Source organism: Neltuma alba, unplaced genomic scaffold (genome assembly GCF_004799145.2).
Source record: "Neltuma alba isolate B1F8T4 unplaced genomic scaffold, ASM479914v2 tig00011874_pilon, whole genome shotgun sequence".
Lineage (NCBI taxonomy): Eukaryota > Viridiplantae > Streptophyta > Magnoliopsida > Fabales > Fabaceae > Neltuma > Neltuma alba.
In genome coordinates, this window is record NW_021636476.1 from 185,978 (window position 1) to 206,022 (window position 20,045).

At 35.6% G+C, this 20,045-nt stretch overlaps 3 protein-coding genes and 1 non-coding gene across 7 annotated transcripts; 2 read left to right on the forward strand and 2 right to left on the reverse strand.

Moving 5' to 3' along the window:
* Positions 1-1,159: 1,159 nt before the first annotated feature.
* LOC114718871 (FIP1[III]-like protein) lies at positions 1,160-8,758 on the forward strand. Of its 4 annotated transcripts, none has more exons than XM_028904317.1 (9): positions 1,160-1,855; positions 2,396-2,610; positions 2,757-2,883; positions 3,075-3,140; positions 3,236-3,307; positions 3,434-3,535; positions 3,617-3,810; positions 4,749-6,447; positions 7,931-8,758. In XM_028904317.1, the coding sequence occupies exons 1-9, from the start codon at positions 1,298-1,300 to the stop codon at positions 8,465-8,467; spliced, it is 3,570 nt and encodes a 1,189-aa protein (XP_028760150.1). In that variant the 5' UTR covers positions 1,160-1,297; the 3' UTR covers positions 8,468-8,758. The 4 variants fall into 4 exon arrangements, with proteins under 4 accessions (XP_028760150.1, XP_028760151.1, XP_028760152.1 ...); XM_028904318.1 differs by having other exon boundaries at positions 3,236-3,295; XM_028904319.1 differs by having other exon boundaries at positions 1,160-1,777.
* Positions 8,759-9,618: 860 nt separating this feature from the next.
* TRNAT-UGU (transfer RNA threonine (anticodon UGU)) lies at positions 9,619-9,690 on the reverse strand. Its single transcript has one exon. It is a non-coding gene; the product is annotated as a tRNA-Thr (tRNA).
* An 814-nt stretch (positions 9,691-10,504) lies between these two features.
* On the reverse strand, positions 10,505-12,027 carry LOC114718862 (probable N-acetyltransferase HLS1). The gene is made up of 3 exons (XM_028904306.1): positions 11,839-12,027; positions 11,561-11,694; positions 10,505-11,387 (listed from the first exon to the last, which is right to left on the reverse strand). The coding sequence occupies exons 1-3, from the start codon at positions 12,025-12,027 to the stop codon at positions 10,505-10,507; spliced, it is 1,206 nt and encodes a 401-aa protein (XP_028760139.1).
* Positions 12,028-18,524: 6,497 nt separating this feature from the next.
* Positions 18,525-20,020, forward strand: LOC114718863 (uncharacterized; the record flags this gene model as incomplete). The annotated part of the gene is made up of 5 exons (XM_028904307.1): positions 18,525-18,584; positions 18,673-18,856; positions 18,930-19,072; positions 19,221-19,407; positions 19,948-20,020. Coding segments are annotated over exons 1-5 (647 nt in total), but the record flags the coding sequence as incomplete, so codon positions are not given.
* Positions 20,021-20,045: the final 25 nt, after the last annotated feature.

The window sequence follows — 20,045 nt, forward strand, 5'->3', positions numbered from 1 at the left end:
GATATTAGGAGCTTTTATTGGCCAAAAACGGAGCTTCTTGGTCCCTGCTCGTTGACCTTTTTTTAACCTTGAGTTAGAGGAAACAACAGACTCACCATGAAAAACTCAGGCCTATGCAGGGCAATATTTTCCATCAAGATGGTGCCTTTTGGGCGTGGGTTTAGGCTTTTATGAATGCGTTTAATTTTTTTCCCCTCATTTTCATTAGCATGTATATATTCTGACTCAAATCTATTCCTGTTCTGAACCAGCTTCCCAATGTAAACGTGTTCTTGGGGATTCAAATGATTTCTGACTTTCCCAGTCTGGATAAAGCAATAGAGGATGAATTTTCAGTTAACATTTCAAAAGAATTATTGCTATGCTTTTACATGCGTTACGAGATTATGATTTGAATACTTCATTGTATTATAAATTAAAAATGAACGAGACATTCTAAAATCTGATTGAACTGATAGTTAAAGGTTTATAAATCAATACATCTTTTCATTAAAAAATTAACTTTTGAAACTAAAGCTTAAGTTTAAAACAGTATAACTATATTGACATTTTCATTCAAACAAAAAAGCCAAAAGTCCAGTCCATGGTAAGAATTTAAAAGCTTGTATAATAAATATGTCTGCGTGACACAACAATCTTGAAATTAAAATTACTTGGGATTTACGTTGCCTGACATTTTGTGCTTGTTTACGAACCTTATGCAAATTGCTAGTTAAAAAAAGAAAAAGAAAAAGAAAAAGAACTTTATATAAATTTATCAAAAAAAATGAATTATTTTTATTTTTGTTAATTTATACTTTAATTATATAAACTTTTTTTGTAAAATATACACAAATATATTTAAGTTCATATATGATCAAAATATTGTAAAAATAATATTGATTTTATTGAAAATATAATTTATTGAAACACATGTTCACACTTTCTTTAAATTTCATAAATTTTTCAAACTTAAAAAATTAATATTATTCATATATATATAATTTACCTCATAATAAAAATAAAATTAAAAAGAACGGACGATGAGCTCTCTTTACTCTCAGATTGAAAAATGACAAAATTAGCTTTTTGCCTCGTCATCCCATCAGCTAGGGTTTAAGGTCCCCAGGGGGTTTTGGTTCAAAGATATTTAGTGCGAGTGAGCATACTTCACTGCTCCCTGCCCTCAGCCTGGAAGGGACTGTAAGGCTCTTCAACCGGATATCCCTCGTCAACCTTATCATCACTAATGGAAGATCCTAATCTTCCTAAGCCCCAACGATTACCTTTCCTTTGTCTCTGAGTTTTGTTGATAGAAATGGAAGACTTTGACGATGATTTTGGAGAACTTTACGCTGACGTTGAAGTTCACGGGACTTCAGCTGCTGATGACGTGCCCGATTTTGCTCGGTTGTACATAGAACCCGAAGAAGATGATGGTAGTGATGACACGAGGAGTCAAGATGCTAAGCTTAGGGAGGATTTTGTCTCGGACGCAATGAAAGTTGATGCTGAATGTGGCGAATCAACACATTCTGGCGGTCAGGTTTCGGAGTCCAATGATGATAAGGAGGCGAATGATGATTATATTGGAAGTGACAGTGAGGATGATTTGAATATATTGTTGAACGATGAGGATTGCCCGCGTTTCCCAGTGGGGGCTGTTTGGAACGAGGGAGTTGTGAGAGGGGTTGGTTATGATGAGGATGACAGTGATGAAGCTGTAGGCCTCACTGAGGGTAGCAATTTGGTTAGGAATGGGAAGTGCGGAGATCAACTGGCTGATGGAGCTGAACTGGTAAGTTCCAATGGACTGGAAGTTCATACTAGAAGTGGGCTGAAAGGAGGATACAAATCACAGTTTTTTCACCATAAGGTAGTAGCTCTTTATGGACTGTTTGTAATTATGAAATATCTAGTTTAATTTGTTTCCAGTTAGTACAAATGTAGAACAAGTCAGGTTTCATGAATTATATATAAAATTTTCTCCCTGTAAACAGCGTCTACTTGACTGGATTTAGATAACAAGCATGATACTCGAAGAAGATGTAATTCAAAAGATTATGGTGACTGACTATTGCCTAAACCAAGGACACACTTCACATCAGCGCTTCAACTAGTTAGAGCCAAATTTTTTTTTATCCATTATGAGAAACTCATAATTTGACAGAATGATACTAAAAACAAAATAACTGCCTACTTTTGAGGTCGTATGTCTCTGAATTATTCCAAGTGGGGAGCGATGATATTTTCCCCTTTGACCTTTTTCTGTTTTCGCAATTAAAGGTCTACAATATATTTTTGCTTCATCTTCCATCATATTGGGCCATGTGGCATTAGTTTTGCAACTGACACAGGAGATTAATGTTTAAAGGCGTTCAAGTTTTGTTCCTTATTTCTATTTTCATTTCTGTAGTATGTAAGGAGAGGTTCAGCGCTAGTGAACAATATGAAAGTCAACAAGTCTATGGGGCTGGTTTCCTATCCTTCTCCCTATACTAAAGGTGGGCGCAATGGTAATTCATCTATCCAGAAACAGTTATCAAGCTCCTCTCGCATTGCACATGTATGTGCTGCGGCAAATCCAATGGTGGTTCAATGTGGATACCAATCGTATCTTCCTTGGCACTGGTGAGTATATAAATATTGGTTCTATTTGTAGCCTATAATTACACGACATGATTCTTAGTTTTACAGTAATAATAAAATTTTTATGCTATGTTCAATTTGGCATTCAAATATCTTAACTTCCTCCATTCTATTTTTCCCCATAACAGGAGTATATTTGATGTAAACATTGATACATTAGAGGAGAAGCCATGGAGAACCCTTGGAGTTGACATAACAGATTATTTCAATTTTGGTTTTGATGAGAACTCTTGGAAGAACTACTGTGCATCACTGGTGAGTAAATTGTGAGTTAGGAATCTCAAGTTCTAACAATAATTTGATGCATGTTGTTTTTAGCAGACTGGAGTGCAGACCTTCATTTATCAAACTTTAATGCTTTCATGGATAAAATAGTGGCATTTTGTTTCGTTTGAAGGTTCTTGCAAAGCTTATTTAAAAGAATCATGCACTTAAATTGTATGCAGGAGCAACTTTGGGAAGCATCCACGCAAACTGGTAGTGCTGTTAATGGGTCTTCAAAAATTAATCTGGTGTGTGATGACATGTAGAAAAATGGTTAATAGATTTACAGGTTGTGTTGTGCTAAAGTTCACTTGACCTATCCTTACCTGCCAAAATATTTCAGGATGCCACAAGAGAGCAAACTGAACAATCTGTATCTGGGAGTTTACCTTCTCTTTCTATGGTATGTGAGCTGGTATGATGACATGTTATTAATTACATCCAACTTTGATGTTTTATACGTTGATTTAAGCTACCTTCTCAACTGTTGCATTCAAATACATGTTTGGGCTCTTTTACTGACTGACTTTTGGTAATTCAGCCAAAAGGCAGAGCAATTCAGGTTGAGGAGAGCATGTTTGAGCGCCAACCATCCATGGATATAAGACGTCCACGCTTTAGGGATTCTGATGTGGTGATACAGGTGTTTACCCTCAAGTTTCCCAAAATTCTTGTTCTTTAGCTGCCATTTATCTTTGGATTAACTTGGGTGGGTTTTGAGCAGATCAAGGTGCTCGAATCCTCTGATGGTTATTCTGGTTCTGGCAATAGCAATGTGCAAGAGTTATGTGAAGTGGGGGAATTTGGTGCAGGCAATAATGTAAATATCCCCAGTTCTCTCAGCAAACATGACAATGAGGTCTCTCAAGAGCTATTGGAAGATGTTAAAAATTCAGAAGACTCTTCCACTGAGGAAAGGTCTGCGGTTTGTCAGATACTGAATTCTAGTAATTCCTTTTTATTTAATATATGTTCTCGAGTATTCTAGGAATTACATCTGTTTTAGTTTGCCATATGCATTTTTGATGTTCAACGTACAGCTAAGTATGTGGAATTTGAGAATCAGGCAGCATCTTTTGAAACAGAGTTTGAAAATATAAGGCTGTAATTTTGAAAAAAATATTTATAATTTTTTTTGGTAGTCTTTCCCCCTTCCTTGCTTGTTCTTTTGTTGTTCTTAGCTTATGCTCTTTGAGAATTGGCATTTCGAAACATAGTTTTGACCATTATATAGGACTGGCCGGTTTTCTAATAGACTGATGAACCGGCTAAGTCCACTGGTTTTGTTGATGGACGATGTGGCTTACATTTAAAGCCCCCATGTAATCATCAACAAATATTGTGAAGGAGTGCCCAGGCATGTTTCAACCAAGATCCTTTGAATTGCAAATATACAGCCTCGCCACTAAGCTGACAAGAGTGTGGAACATTTATTTATTTTTTTGCTGTTATTTATAATATAGATGGCTGGTCACCTATGAGTATTCCTATAGAAAACCAAAAAAAGAAGTTTCTAAACAAAATTCCATATTTATATCGTTATTCTAGTATATATCAGTTAAGTTTTCTGGGCACTGACTAGAAATGTTTCCCGTTATAGCTCCTCAAGTTTTTCTGTTCCTTGCTAAGATTTTTCCCAATTAATGGAAAGGAATAATATCCAACGCTGGCACATTTAATTTTCATCCTAAACGTATAGTAATTCACATTATGTGGATAATCTTTGGTTGTATGCGATCATAGCTTTTCTCCTTTACTGGAAACAGAATTTATTATTTAAATTCTTAATTAAATGTTCTCTTTTGGAGCTAAGTAGTTGTTAAATAATTTTGCTAATAGGACCCTGAATTTTACAGAAAAGATCCAGTTTCTGGTGTTGGTAAAAAGGAACATCAGGATCAGATGGAGAAACGTTCAGAAGATTCTGCAGAAGCATCAGAAGATGAGTTAAAAGCAGAGGAAGCTTGCACCACTGATCAATGCTTGATTGAATCACAACTATCATTTGGTGACCACGACCTTAGCTTGACTTCCTATTCTGACAGTGGATCTGAAAACAGTGTACATGCTGACAATGAGATAAGGCACAACCAAAGAAGGCAGTTGGAAAAATCTGCTACAGACTTGAAAGAGTCTGCATCATCGGATCGTAAGATCCTAAAGAACAGCAATTTCAACAGAAAACCAGAAAATATGGATTATTATTCTAGAAAAAGTGGTCCAATTCGACGAGAATGGAGGCCTCTAAACCATAGCCATGACCCTCATTCTAAACTGCATAAATTCAGTAAGAAATATGACGCCTTCTCCAAGCCTGTGTCTGATGCTAGGGAGCTGTCTCTCCTTGATACCGAATTTCTTAATTATAGAAGGAAGAACGTACAACTGCAAGATTATGGCGGTCATAAGAGAAGAGATGTTTCATGTTGTGGGGAAACAGAACAATCCTACCACTATGATGATGAAAAGGTAGTTGATGATATGGCTCACGCTGTTCACGCTAGATCTTGGTATGGGGAAGATCATGACAGCTTTAGAGAGCATACAAACCGAGATTTCAGAAGGGACTGGGATGAGAGGGATTGTCTTTTTGAACATAGAACTGTGAAGAAGGATCATGATGACTGCGAACAAGGTTGGTATCATGCTGATGGAGGATACTCTGCTGGTGAATTGAGTCCTCTGTCTTATAGGGAATCCAGGAAATTTATGTCAAGACGTTGCTCTTCACCTGCCAGGGAGAGGAATATTCAGAGGAGAAGAAAGCATGAGAAGCCCTATTTGAGGGACAGAAACAGTGATAAAGATAATTGGTTTGATGAGTGCGGGCTTGACTTCATAGACAAAAGCTATACCACTTCTATTGAGAGAGAAGTGGAATTATTAGATAGTAAATATGAACATCAGTTTATAGAACGGAAAAGATCTGTCAGAAAGGCAAGACATCATTTCAGGCCTTCATTAGAATTAAACAGCTTATGGTCTGGGAGAATTGAGGATAAATGTCAGGAATACGCTTGTCATCAGACTTCAAATTTGCCCTATTGTAGACAATTTTATCCAGACTCTCAGAAGAACTATGTGTATCAAACAGGAGTAAGTGAATCTATTAGGGGTCATGAGAGACATAGACCCGCTAGGGATGGCAGAGGCAGTGACTGGTATCGTAAAAATATTGATGCTTCAAACGATGGAGATTTTATGATCTATCCTTCAAAAGGATGTGAGTTGGGGAGTAGAAGATACAGTTCCCCATCCGAAGTCCTGGACTGGATTGAGGATGATGTTATTTTAAGGCATCATGATACATTTCATGCTGATGAGGAAGCATTGTCCTATGAGGAAACATCTTGGCATAAAGGGACTCGTGCAAGATATGAATCTCTGCATGATGAGATGGAAATTGATGATATACAATTCCAGCATGATTACTTACATATGCCAAGGAGAGATAGTGACAATTATGTAAAAAGAGGCTATAAGATTACCTGTAGTGATAAGCGTGGGCAAGCAAAGTGCTGGAATACAATTGACTTTGTTAAAGGGGATGGAAAGGTAACCTTGGGGAACCTATGGTTAAGAACCTGTACTGCCATACTTGTACATATGAGCTACTCCACATCTGTTGGGCTATTTAATTTAATTCTTTTTGTTAACTTTATCCCATCCAACCAGGTAAGAAAAGAAGTCCTAAGAAATAAAGAACCCTGTACAAAGCAATATTTACCAGGAAAAAAAGAAAAAAGAGGGGGCATGAGCAAGAAACAACAATAACAATTTTCATTTGCAATGATATATTGCATTTGAAAGAGAAGATGAAGAGTCGAAGGTGGCAGTTGTACTTTGACTATTATGCCTAATGGCCTTAATCGTTTACAAATAGACATTCAATATGCCCCTGAGAAAGCTCTTGTCATCTCTTGAGTTTATCCAGAGTAAAAATAATGCTGGTTTCATATCATGCAATCTTACCGAGTTTTATATATATTTTTCTCTGTAGAGTTTGTTTGACATGCTTTGATACTTTATGTTCATCTTACCTTTATCTTTGGAGGCAAGAAAGAAAAATGGGTGATACTATCTTCTTTCCAGCTTGAATAGTATACGACCACATAATTGTAGTAGTGCATGTTCTACTTGCTAGTTTCATCTTTTAGGCCAACCTACTAAAGAGTTTCATAATGGTACCGTGCCTTTAAAAGTCTGCATTAGTGTTCAAATAGAAGTATGTTGCTAATGAAACTTGTAGTTACAGATTTGTACCAATTTTGGAGCCTTAACATTTTCTAAAGGCGTTGTGGATAAAGGATGGCATCTACTATTATAGCTCCATGAACTATATGTACACTGACCCGTTGCTAGTCCCTAGTTGCCAGCTTTTGCAGTCTGACTATTTTATTTGGTTTTAGTTTTAGCTCTTCAAATGTAATAGTGGGCCCGCAGGTTGATTCTTCCTGTGGATTTGTTTGGAAAGACATTGATCTCATTGATCCGTATTAAATGAATCCTGCTTTACATGATCAGATGATTTGTGTAAAATTTGACAGCCTATTGAATTGTGCAATTTTTCATAATGGAATTGGTCTTTCTGTAGACTGAACAAAGGAAGAAATTGTTTTGTGGTGCATTTATTCATCTCTGTTTATCAATGAATGTGGAGAGAGATGGTTTTGTAGGTTATTATATCTTGTTTTATGTCGAGCTTATGCTCGTGGATTGGACAGTGTGGCAGATCTTTCAATTTTAGTATGTGGTTTCAGCATATTTTTCTGATGTTTTATTATGTTGTGACTTTGATGATTAGTTTCTTCTTATGAGCATTCTTTTGAGTTTTTGTGTTTACTTTTGAGAATCCAACTCTGTAAATTACATCCACCATGCATTCTAGCCGTTGTTTCGCTTGTTATGCAATACATAATGCACATGTATAGCATCAGTGGCCTTAATCTGTTAGATGTGTTGAAATTATTCTTGTGTTTGTTTGATATCCCAAGTATAATAAGTTAAATTTGTGGCGTGCTCATCACTGATTCTGCAGTTTCATGGAAGGAGTTCCCGAACTAGAAGTTTGATGTGCAGTGGGAGGATTGAAAACTTGGGTCAGGGCATTTCCAAGAAGCGGACAACTTCTATGGGTTTATATAAATCCCATAACGAGAAAGCTCCAGAATTTGAGAGTAGCCATAGTGGTAGGAAAAGGCTTCATAGCATTCCAGATAAGGAGCATAAAAGTTTAGAAGCGGAGGAAGGTCAGATGGTGACAGAAGAGCCATGCGTGGTGCCTTCTATGAACAAAAGGGATCTTTCTGAGGGCGAAGCACTGACTGGCTGCGAGAAGAAGAGGATGCCTCCCAATGAAAATAATTCTGAGCTGGACAGCAATATAGGTGGTTTTGATAACCAAAGGCTTCTTGCGACATTAGCTAAGATGGAGAAACGTAGAGAGCGCTTTAAGGAGCCTATTGCATTGAAAAAAGAAGAGAAGAGTATGAAGCCTGATGATAACTTGGTAGTTGGTACAGATGAAACGAAGCACCTGAGGCCACTTCGGAAGCGGCGCTGGGGTGGTAATTGAATTCCTGCAGCAGTTCAAGGGCTTCTTTGTCCTTCAATTTTGACAGATTGGTAGGCAAAATATAATGAGGTGATCCACGATTTTTTGCTCCGAGTTTTATTTTCTTGGCAAAATGCGATTATAAATGATTTGACATTTTTACCACACTTTGGCAAGGAATAAGGTCTCCACGGCCTAGATATCAGGGAGAATTTGTTGAAAGCTCTGTATTGCTAGGATTGTAAATAAATCTGACATTCCTGATATAATCACGCCCATTTCTAAATGGCAGTCATTGCTTTTTTGCTGAAATGCTATCATTTCTTCGTATTTTGTTATTATTTTTCCCTTTTAGGGAAGTCGTCTTTAAAGACGTGCCCAGTACTTCCAACTGGGGCAGCAACTTACTGCAGATTGGAGTTTTGGTAAACCTCACTGGTTTTGGTCTGATGAACTTGTGGATATATCAAATATCAAGACTTTGATTGTTGTGCCTGTGTCTTGGGACCTCGTTTGGTGCTCAAGAGTGATATTCATCATATCTGGGTCATCTAGAACTAATCTGAACAGCTTAGATTTAGAATTTTCAATTAATGATTTTTAGTTTTTTTTAAAAAATTATTTGAAAAAATAAAAAAAAATTACATCTAGACCATTCATATAAGATGAGTGTCCAAACTTATTCCCATGTTGTCTTCTTGTTAAAGGCTCATATTCGACTGTTAGCTAACATTAGGTGGGGTGGCGGGAGCTGGGAGCAATTCGAACATATTTTAGATTGGTGATACAAATTCTTTTACATCCATTATTTATGTGTAATATTGAAAGAGATATAAAATAATTTTTTCTTCAAAAAAAAGTGATATAGGTTTAATTTATTCATGCTATTTTGCATGATTTTTCAAAATATATAAATGTAAAAGACCTGATTGATTAAGTGGAGGTATTGAAATGTGCTGGTTAAAAAAAAAAAAAAAAAGTTGAGGCATTGAAATGTTGCCTTGTGGTGGGAGCATTGAAGATGGTCATTGGGCCGGTTCATTCTGATACAAAGCCGACAAAAACTCAAAACAAGAAGGGGGGGGGGGGATATACGCCCATCTAACATCCATGCTGCTGGGACCTGGGGTGGAGGCCGGGAACGGACGAAGAAGAGAAAAAGGAAAAGAAGATGCCCCCATGCAGGATCGAACTACAGACCTTCAGTTTACAAGACTGACGCTCTACCACTGAGCTATAGGGGCTAGGGCGTTGCCGTAAGCTTCTGTTTTGATTTAAGATTCTTAATGTACCGTTCATTTCTCTCTCATCCACACCAAAATCAAAGAACGAAAGGGTAACCATCAAACTGTTTAAAATAATATTAAAGAATGATTGAGAAACTTAATTGATTCGATTTGATGAATGATGTGCTCGCGCGTGAAAGCTTGTGTCGTGCTTTAATTTCTAATAGGACTTTATCCGATACACGCATGTAATATGATCACTGTTCATTGACACAGTGGACGCTGGCACGCTGCCTTTATATTATTACTATTACATACTACTTTTTGTTGTATTTATAAAAACTAGTTGACTAATTTGAAAAGATTAAAGAACAAAATTAAGTTAGTTATTTGTAATAAATAGGTATTGTCTTTCCTAAAATATCTTTACTAATCATATTGGTTAGAAGTATTATTGTTAGAAGGACTATTTTAAGAAAAAATACATAAATATGAAAGACAAAGTGGATTGTGATCTTATATTTAGGATCAAAATAAAAGTCAAATAATGTCTTATATTTAATGCCAAAATAAAAATTAAACAAGGTCTTGTATTAAGGACCGGAGGTAATATTTGATATTTCTGTCAATGCGGGAAAATTGCATGAGCCAAATCATCGCTAATAATAACGAAAATGGTACTTACGTTTGGTTGAATTAGCAGAGACGACTTCATACATATATAAATATACACACATTAAATACGCATGTATATTATAAGATCAGCCAAATTATTTTTGACTTAGCCATTATATTTCGGTCAACTTAGCAGTAGTTCTGTGGCTGAATATACCTAAAAATCCCTAGGATCAACAAACACATTCCTCACTTGCCCCTTCATCAACAGTTCATCCTCATCCTCATCACTCTGTCGTGAAAGCCTCTTAATATACCAGAGATCATCAACACAAGACATGGAAGCTGTCTGAGGCACGAGCTTTGCGAGAGGATCACCAAACCCTAGCTCAGTTATAACGACTTTACAGTCCTTCATCTTTTCCCCCAACCTCGACGTGAACCTCCACGCACATTCCATGAGCTCTCCGAGGTTGTCTCCTTCCCCATGGAGCCCATACATGAACAGAAACCCAAACGGCCTCGACAGCGAGTCGCTCACAGGGATTCTCAGACAAGGGAAGATCTTGTCTCTTGCATGGTTCAGAGTCGTGTGAATTAAAACCCTAAATGGCTTATACTTTGACCTAACCTGAAGCTTATAGGCTTCACAGGTGTTCCATATGCTAAATACAATCCAAGAAGTTGGAACATTGTTAGTTTCATTGTCGAGTTCCCAATTACCATCGTCTTTGTAGTACGCTACCCAAGTGCCGAGGCTGAGCTTCTCTTTCAAGATAAGGTCCATGTCTGTGAGATATAGGTCTTTGTGTTTTAAGGTTCTGGTGTACAAGGAGATGGCTTGGGTTATGTTGAGCTTCTGTACTTTGACCTGTCTGCTGGTGGCGCCGGCGCCGGAGACGATGTGCCCGCTGGGAGGGAAAGTAGTGGGGTGGACGAAAATGTGGAGAGAAGTGAGATTGAGGTAGTGGCATTTGAGGGAGAATAGGTTGGTGGAGGCAGTGTTGTTCTTCTCTGTGGCAACGAATGAGTACTCTGCTCCATTTCTTAGCATCCATTCTTCAACTGAGTTCACTAGCTTTTGTCCTACCCCTTTTCTTCTTCACAGAAAAGACGATTCATCATCAGTTAATTACTTCAGAAAAGAGGATGGGGTTCAAACATGACCTAATCTAAAATTATATAAAACCAAACAATATAACATCCCTCCTAAAAAGAACAGAAATGTGTGTGTGATCAAAGAAGGGCGAAAATGAGTGTAGAATATATATACCGATAAGTAGGAGAGACCCGAAGGCCAAGTATAGAACCCATCTTGAAGAGTGACCCTGAATAATGAGACCCTATTGTCTTAATGCATCCTCGAACCACTCCTACAATCTCACCACTTTCTACCACCTCAGCTACCTGCACTACTACTCGTTAATTAATTAACCATATATATATATATATATATATATATATACACACCCTTTTTGCTTATCAGACTATGAACAGTGATCTATTTTATAAACGTGTGAAGAGAGAGAGGAAGAGAAAGAGACGACGCACCAAGATGAGACGAAGAGGGTAGAAGCAAATCCTAGAAAAAGGATGATTAGCAAGCAAGTTGGTAAAGATGGAGAGCCCTTCTTTAGTCCCAATCTCACAGTTCCTCTCAAGCTTCCCCACCACTTTCACATCTCTTTCTTCTTCGAACTCCCTTATCACTACTACTTCTTCCCTCTCTCTATCCACCATCTCTCTCTCTCTCTATCGCCTCTCTCAAATATGCATATGAACCCAAACCTTCCTCTCTGTTATTATCAGTTACCTCTTTCTGTTGCCTCTCGTCATTGTTCCTATATATACACATATATACATGCATTAATAATTTGTACTCAGAACTTTATATTATCATCGCTTTAACGATGATGATGATGAGTTTGCGTATTTTTGGTATTCTATTCATTCACATAAAGATTTACAGCGTATATGGGAATTGATGATGATGATGATGATGCGTGCGTTGAAACTTACGGTGGGGTATCGTCCTCCTAACTTGGCGTTCACAGAATAAAAGGCTGACAACGTTTGGAATAGTCGTTTTCATCAGGACAATATCAAACAAGCCTTGCTTCCAAAATCGGTAGCAATTCTCCTGCGGCTCCTTACCATATGATTCACTCAATCTTTGTCATCAATTTCACTTTTTTACTACTTCCATAGTCTGTCACTTCAAACGCTAGTTGGTACCATCCCTGTTCCTGTTCCCTCATAAAATATACATATATATATAACATATCTCAATCATCTACAACTACGCAAGATTTTTCTTTTACTTCTTTTGTTAAAAATAATTAAGGTCAGTGGTGTTGCTTATCACTGCATGTTTTAATTCATATTATTTTGCACTTGGCGCATTATTCTAGTGGCAAAGATGCCTCTCAATCTTACCTCCATGTTCAGGCCCAAAAAAAAAAAAATCTCACTTCAATGCTGACATATAAGTTGTTAAGTCTCAAACATCAGTTATCAATAGAATGGATACCGATGCTTCTTCTCTGACCAATCAAAGATTTGGAAATGGCATACCTACAAAAGATCAAATTTTTTCTTTGGTGCTATTAGCTAAACCCAAATTCAGTTATATGGTCTAATTCTCTATATATTTCCAAGCTTCGTAAATTTTGATTGGTTACAATTATATATATTCCATTTACTATTATAAAAGTTCTCAATATATTCATTAGCAGAATGTTTCCAATAAAAATTGCTGTAAGTGGCATTGAGTCATTGTTTCCAAAATGGACGTGCATGTTTAGGGTATAAGACTTGTCATTATGCCGTAACTGCTAACTCCTACTTTTACATGATCAAAATTGTGCTGAACTTAGAAAAGTTTTAGATTAAATTGGTCAAACAGTCCAATTAAACTCAATATCTTTTTCTCTTAGCCTACGTATGCAAGATTGGCTTATATTGATCCACCCGGAAACATAGAGGCATCAAACTTTACTCAAATAATGCAACCATTGGTAGAGATATTGTTTTTTCAAGCCCCCCAAGAATCATTAAGGCATCAAAGCTCCGGACTTTGAAGAACATTTACAACGGGAACTATCTCAAGAAGGTTGGATAAATTGAACATATATATTGTTTACATACATGGCTCTAGTTGTTCAGATGGCTCCGTTGATCACAGGTTTCATTAAAAAGCTAGGTTGCATGCCTTGCACCTTTGTGGGATTATGGGAACACGAAGGCTTTAGCTAAAACCATGGTAATTAAAAAGTTTGAATCTTCAGTGATTCTTGTCAATTTGCTAGCTCATGATCTTATGCCTGATAAAGTCTCGCACACCAATTAGTTACTTTGTTGTCTCTAAAAACTAAATTGTTTAGGAGAGTTGATGAAGTTTTATATTCAAGGAATCGTTTTCGTACTTATTTCAATCATGAAGTACGAGCTAGAGATTCCTTCATACATTTGTAGGTGACCTCTATGGCGATCGCTTATTACTCTTATATGGAAAGATCAATTTGATGCAGCGATTAGTTGCATGAATATATCAGTATCTGCATAGTTTATAACATGGGTTTGTTTGAATAGAGGTACAATATTTTAAACAAGTTTTTTAATCATGATTTATGAAATGTAAAATAAGTATGTGAGAACAATTTTACCTTGAATTATGTAAATAGATGCCTTAAATTGTGATCTCAAGCAAGCATTACTATATCAGTAAACGTATTTCGATATACGTACGGTTCTATTATAATATATTATAAATAATTTAAATTACATGTTTTTTATTGTGGCTTTACGCCGTGGAATCCAAATGGATGATAGTCCATCAAGTTATTTTTATTTGTTGAATGGGATAAAATTCCATTATGATCATTTCAAAACTTAATTTTTTCTATATCACAAATAAATTCTCAGAATTTAACACTCTAGCTTACTCTAATAGGAACACATATGGCTAATCTCACGACTATTAATGTTTCATGTTCTCTCTTGTCGCAAGATCCTAGTCATCTATCTCTATGTATGTATGCATGAGGGATTAAGGTTTGAGCCGCTTAACTAGAACTTGTGGAGTTACCTGGTTATTTTCTGCCATGAAATGAAAGAGTAGGACCCAACCATTCTTATCACTAAAAGCTGGACTCCTATGATAGCCACTCTTCAACTTAATTCCTTTTTTTTTTTTTTTGAATTTCTTGAAATAAATGTAAAATTTCCTAATTTCTAAACATGATCTATAGTCTCGGAGGATCTCTGCTCCCAAATGATCCTTACTTGATTGAGGGGGCAACCATGGGGAGAAACCCATGTGAAGAGACTGCTATATTATATATATATATATATGATTGTATTACATTTTATGACATCTTTAAAATAAATTATATTGTTTATGGCTTATCAATATTTTACAAAGGTTATATTACTTCCACTCCCTAATATATCCTTCTCTAGTCCTATTTATAAGGCACTTTCAATATATTTCACACAGATTAAAAAAACCTTGAAATATAATAATATATACACCTTTCAAAAGAGATAACTACTTACACTATAATAAATGAAAGACAAAATAGTACATTCGTGCTGAAAATTTAATAAAGTGACTTATAAATAAGACAAAAAAATATATCTTTCTACCCTATAAACAGGACTAGAGGAGTATATCTATATATAAACTAGATAAAGGCTGATTTTGATTCTAAAGACAAGATTTCAATTTATTTTGTGTCTCATAATTATCATTTTTTTAATAAATTATCCCTATTAGTTGTGTATATTAAAAAAATTTCATTTTTGATACAAATTATTTAAAAGGTTACTTTAAAAAAAAGTTAACACATACTTTTAACAAATAATTAATTCCAACTAGATACGAAGCCAGACACAGTTCATATCAATGTGGGAACATCTAGAAAGTGTGAAATGAATCCACGCGGCGTTGAAGGGAGCAGCCTTGTGAACATATATTATATTGTATTCTCCTCTTCTTTCTTATCAATAATTACCTGCAGAGCAAGTAGGGCAGCCAGCCTGTTCATTTTTAGCTCTAGTCAATTCTGATTATTATTGCCTTGTGCCAGCAGAATTCATCATCACCAGCCAGCCACTACTTTAGACGTCCGCAAAATTCCAACTTATGCAAAGCAGCGTAAAACATGGAGCATGACACTGTCAGAATATTCCCATGTTTTATTTTCAGTCTTATTTTTTTTACATTTATAAGTTATATTGTTAATAAAGGGTGTTTGGATTCACTTTGTAAAAGTGATTTTACAAAATTTAAAATTAATATATGATAATAGCTTTATCTCAATTTACATAAAAATATTTTTTTAAGTACTCTTCCGATGTAATTGTTGAGTTGATTTTAGTCCTAAATATTAGATATATTTTTCATATTTATTAATTTTTTTAAAATTATCTCTATGGATACTCTTTTAACTATAATCAAATAGAAGAGAAAGAGGTGATATTAAGGAAGATAATTATGGTGTTTTAAATATGTTATATTTCTTATAATTAACTAACTTGCTTAACTTTCTTAATCTAATTAAATTAATTAAATAGGACTTTTATTAAGAACCGGTAGAGTATTTTTGAGGGTTGTCAAATAAGGCACCACAATTCATTAGAATCACCAAACTCTCTCTACATTTTTAAACCAACTGCTACTTATGTTTAAATTTGAAGTCTCATTGGTTAGGATAACTCCACGGTCTCAGTATTAACCAATAAGTCATTGGTATCATTCTTATAAAAAGAAAAATACAAGTTTAATTTTTGAGAAGGATGCTTATTGATAGTGTTATGCCTTAAGAGGGCCGAGATTGGTTTTTAAGTTTAAAGTTAAAAACTCCGTATCAACTAGTTAGTTTCCCTTCTATGTTGCTTTTAATAAAATACTAGTTTCGGTTTTAAATATAAGAACTAGTTGAATGATTTAAATAGATTAAAGAAACAAGTTAAATTAGTTATTTATAATAAATAGGTGTTGTCTTTTCTAAAATATTCTTACTAATCAAATATATTGGCTAGAACTACCATTATTAGAAGGACTGTCTTAAAAAATACATAAATATGAGAGACAAAGTGGATTAAAATATTATATTTAGAGTCAAATTAAAATCAAATGAGGTCTTGTATTAAATACATGGTGTATTATATTTCTTTCTCTCAGGTGTCTGCAGATTTGTCTGAGTTTATCTCTTTCCCTACGAATTTGACAATCATGCATTCCAGTGAGCATGTATGTCTTTTATTATGCAGAAAAACTACATGCTTTGCTGAGACTTATTTCTGAAACTATTCCACATGTCTATGAGTAGTCTTTTTCTTGCCCTTGCCTTCAATCACAAAAAAGATCCTGTTGCCAGTGGACGGGGACTGGAAGAATCACCTTTTCAGAACCTTGTTTTTTCTTATACATTATAGTGGGAGCAGTTCATGAATGGTTTCTACTCTTACCTTAATTACCCCCGCTGAAGATATATGAAATGAAACGTCTTACATTAAGAAAACCAAATATAAGAAAATGTGTGAAATGTGTTTATTCATAACTCATAAAATAACGAAGAAGTGTCTGTTAACCCTGAAATAACATATGCTCGAGTAGAAAACTAGGGAATGAAGAAAAGAAAAGAATTTTATTTTTGAAAGGAAGGCTGCCCCAAAATGTCGCAAGAGATGTTTATTTTTGGTCAAACCGAAAAGACCCTTCAACCACTCTTGATACGCTTCTAGTTATCAGCGCTCTCAGGCCACACTTCCCATTCCAACGCTTTTGTTCAAGTCTGGACCTGGCGATGTCGTTTTTGAATCGCATCAAAAGGCATCAACAGGTGTGAACACATAACTAGATGTTAATTTGGGGTGTTTAGATTATTCAAAAGGTATTTTTTTAAAAAAATATTTGTTAGAAATCGAGATAAACTCTTTCACATATTTATTTTATATGTCATAAAAATACTTTTAAAATAATAATTTTGATTCTACCAGACATACTCTGGTATATCTTACAAGTTGTTCGCCCAAATATTTCACTACCCTTTTGTTAACCAGAAACCAGGTGCGCTCTCACTCTCTCACTCAAACCAATCAAGTTGAGTAATATGATTATATAATAACCATTTCATGATTTAAGTTTCACAGAATACGCTAACATGAAAGCTTTCTTGTAAGGTTATGTGTTCGATCTTATTGGTAATTTCAGACTATTAATATCCACTTTCTAAATTAAGATAAAATAGGATGATATCACTCTCCAAAACTGTTGACGTTTTAATTTTGGTAAAATCGTTTAATTAATTTTTATTTATATTTTTATGAGTGAAATTATTTATTTTTTATGCGTACTTGTTTAAATTTGGATTATGAATTTATAATCCTCTTAAGTAAAAGTGGATGATTGTAAAATTTTGGATTATGAATAGAAAATAAAATGGATTTTTTTAAGAGAAAAAAGCCATCCAAGGTGAGCCAATTATTTTGTAGTTGGCCTGAAAAAAATATTCATGGTTTCAACAAATCTATAAGATATATAATTTATCCGGTTATTATTTAAATACACATGACAATATATATACCCCAAAAAAAAAAAGACGAATATATGTATACAGCCTTAGATCTCAACTCCTCTTGCAGGCGAAATAGATGGCAATGGCATATACTACCTCTAGTTCTTAATACTACCTCCGGTCCTTAATATAAGACCCTGTTTGACTTTTATTTTGGTCATAAATATAAGACCCCAATCCACTTTGTCTCTCATATTTACTCAATTTTTTTTAAGATAGTCCTTCTAATAATTATAGTTCTAGTTAATATACTTGATTAGCAAGGATATTTTAGGAAGGACAACACTTATTTAGGACAAATAACTAACTCAACTTACTTATTTAATTTCCTCAAATTAGTCAACTGGCTCTTATAATTAGGATCGGAGGTAGTATAAGATCTTATTTGAATTTTATTTTGGTCCTAAATATAAGAACCTAATCTATTTTGTCTATCATATTTATACATTTTTTTTCCAAGATAGTACTTCTAACAATGATAATTCTAGCCGACACATTTAATTAGCAATGATATTTTAGGAAAGACAACATCTATTTATTATAAATAACTAATTTAATCTTTTTTTAATCTCTTCAAATTAGTAACTAGCTCTTATAATTAGGATCAGAGGTAGTATATAATTGGTCGCAATCTCTCCAAATGATGGGGGACACATGGCAACGTTACATACCTCGGATAAATCTTCCGGCGGTGCTTCGCTCTATTTCATCATGGTAATATGGGCTAGGCCCTTCGGGCCCTGTTATAGCCCATAACACCAGCGAATTGTTTTTTTTTTTTAATGTGAAAATCGCGCCAAAGCTATTCCGAAAAAACGAAAAGGAAAATCGCGCCAAAGCGGCTCTTTGGTCCCTCTTCTGGAGCGAAAGACCGCCATTCTCAGGTAGTGAGGCGAGTAAGAGGGAACAACGGCGCATTCCTGAGCCTCGTCACGGCATGGAGAAGGATTCTGCCATGGACATCGATCTTCAACCGGAAGAAGAAGGCAAAGAGAAGGAGGAGGAGGAAGATTATTTCCTGAGATTTTATCGACTATGCGAGGTCCGAGCTTCTGGAAGTCGAAGGAGATCCCGATCCAAATGGTGATGGTGCGGTTGTTGATCTACCTGGCTGGAGCTGGATCGTGTCTCGCATTCTCAAGACTTGCATTGCTTATTCCAGCGGCGTCACACCTGCGATACTGCTCTCCGAACTCTCTCTGGTACCACATCTCAACCTATTGGTTTTTCCTTGTTGGGCGAAGGAACGAAAACATCATAGTATTCTGAATCAATTCACCAGTGCGCTGTTTTTAATGTTCTCGTTCTCTGCTATATGGCTGCTTTCTGATGATTGGTTTTATCCTGTAGGCTTGGAGTGAGCAACGCAGAATCGGGGCTTCGACGAAGAGGCTAGAATTTATCGAGCACTTAAAGAAGAATAACCGGAGAACGAAATTGCCAAACACTGTCACCATTGATTCGATATATGAGAAAAATTTCTTGTCCTTAAACAGTGTTCTGGAAGCGGTTATTGTTGATGCATTTGTTCTTCCAGGTACTCTGGAATGACGCATTTTCCTGGTTATTGGAGCTGCCTTCACCGATGATCCCTTTTGGATTGCCCATAAAAGGAGTAGTCATTGGGATACGCAACTAGGGTGCCAAAAAATACAACAAAAAAGTGGATATTTATTTCTTACATAATTATCTGAAATAAAATTTAAATTAAACAAGCAAACGAGCGACAAACACTCAGTGTTCCACTGGCACCCTGTCTCGGAATCATGCAAGCAGTTTCGGATTCAAACCTTAATTGCTACTTTTGGCGCAAATTTTCATTTGAGAAAATGAGTTAAGATTTAGGGGAAGGAACATAGACCAAGAAAATCGACAATCAAAGGCCTGCCCTAAAATTATGTGCATTCGCCACTCATCTGCTTTGATTTCCCACTTAATTACATCCTCTGCATACAGATTGTTTGATTTTATTTTCCAAATTATACCTATAAATTGAGGTGGGGGTCACAAAAAATTGTCACCTGCAATTTTTTGTTTGCGGTCAACTTACTTATCAATGTTAACTACCTTTCTTCAGGCACAAACATCCAAATGCTAACGTTAGGAGACTATTCAAGTTCCAATCTCGTCGATCTCTATCTCCACCGCAGGTAATTGTAGGAGTTATTGGACCTA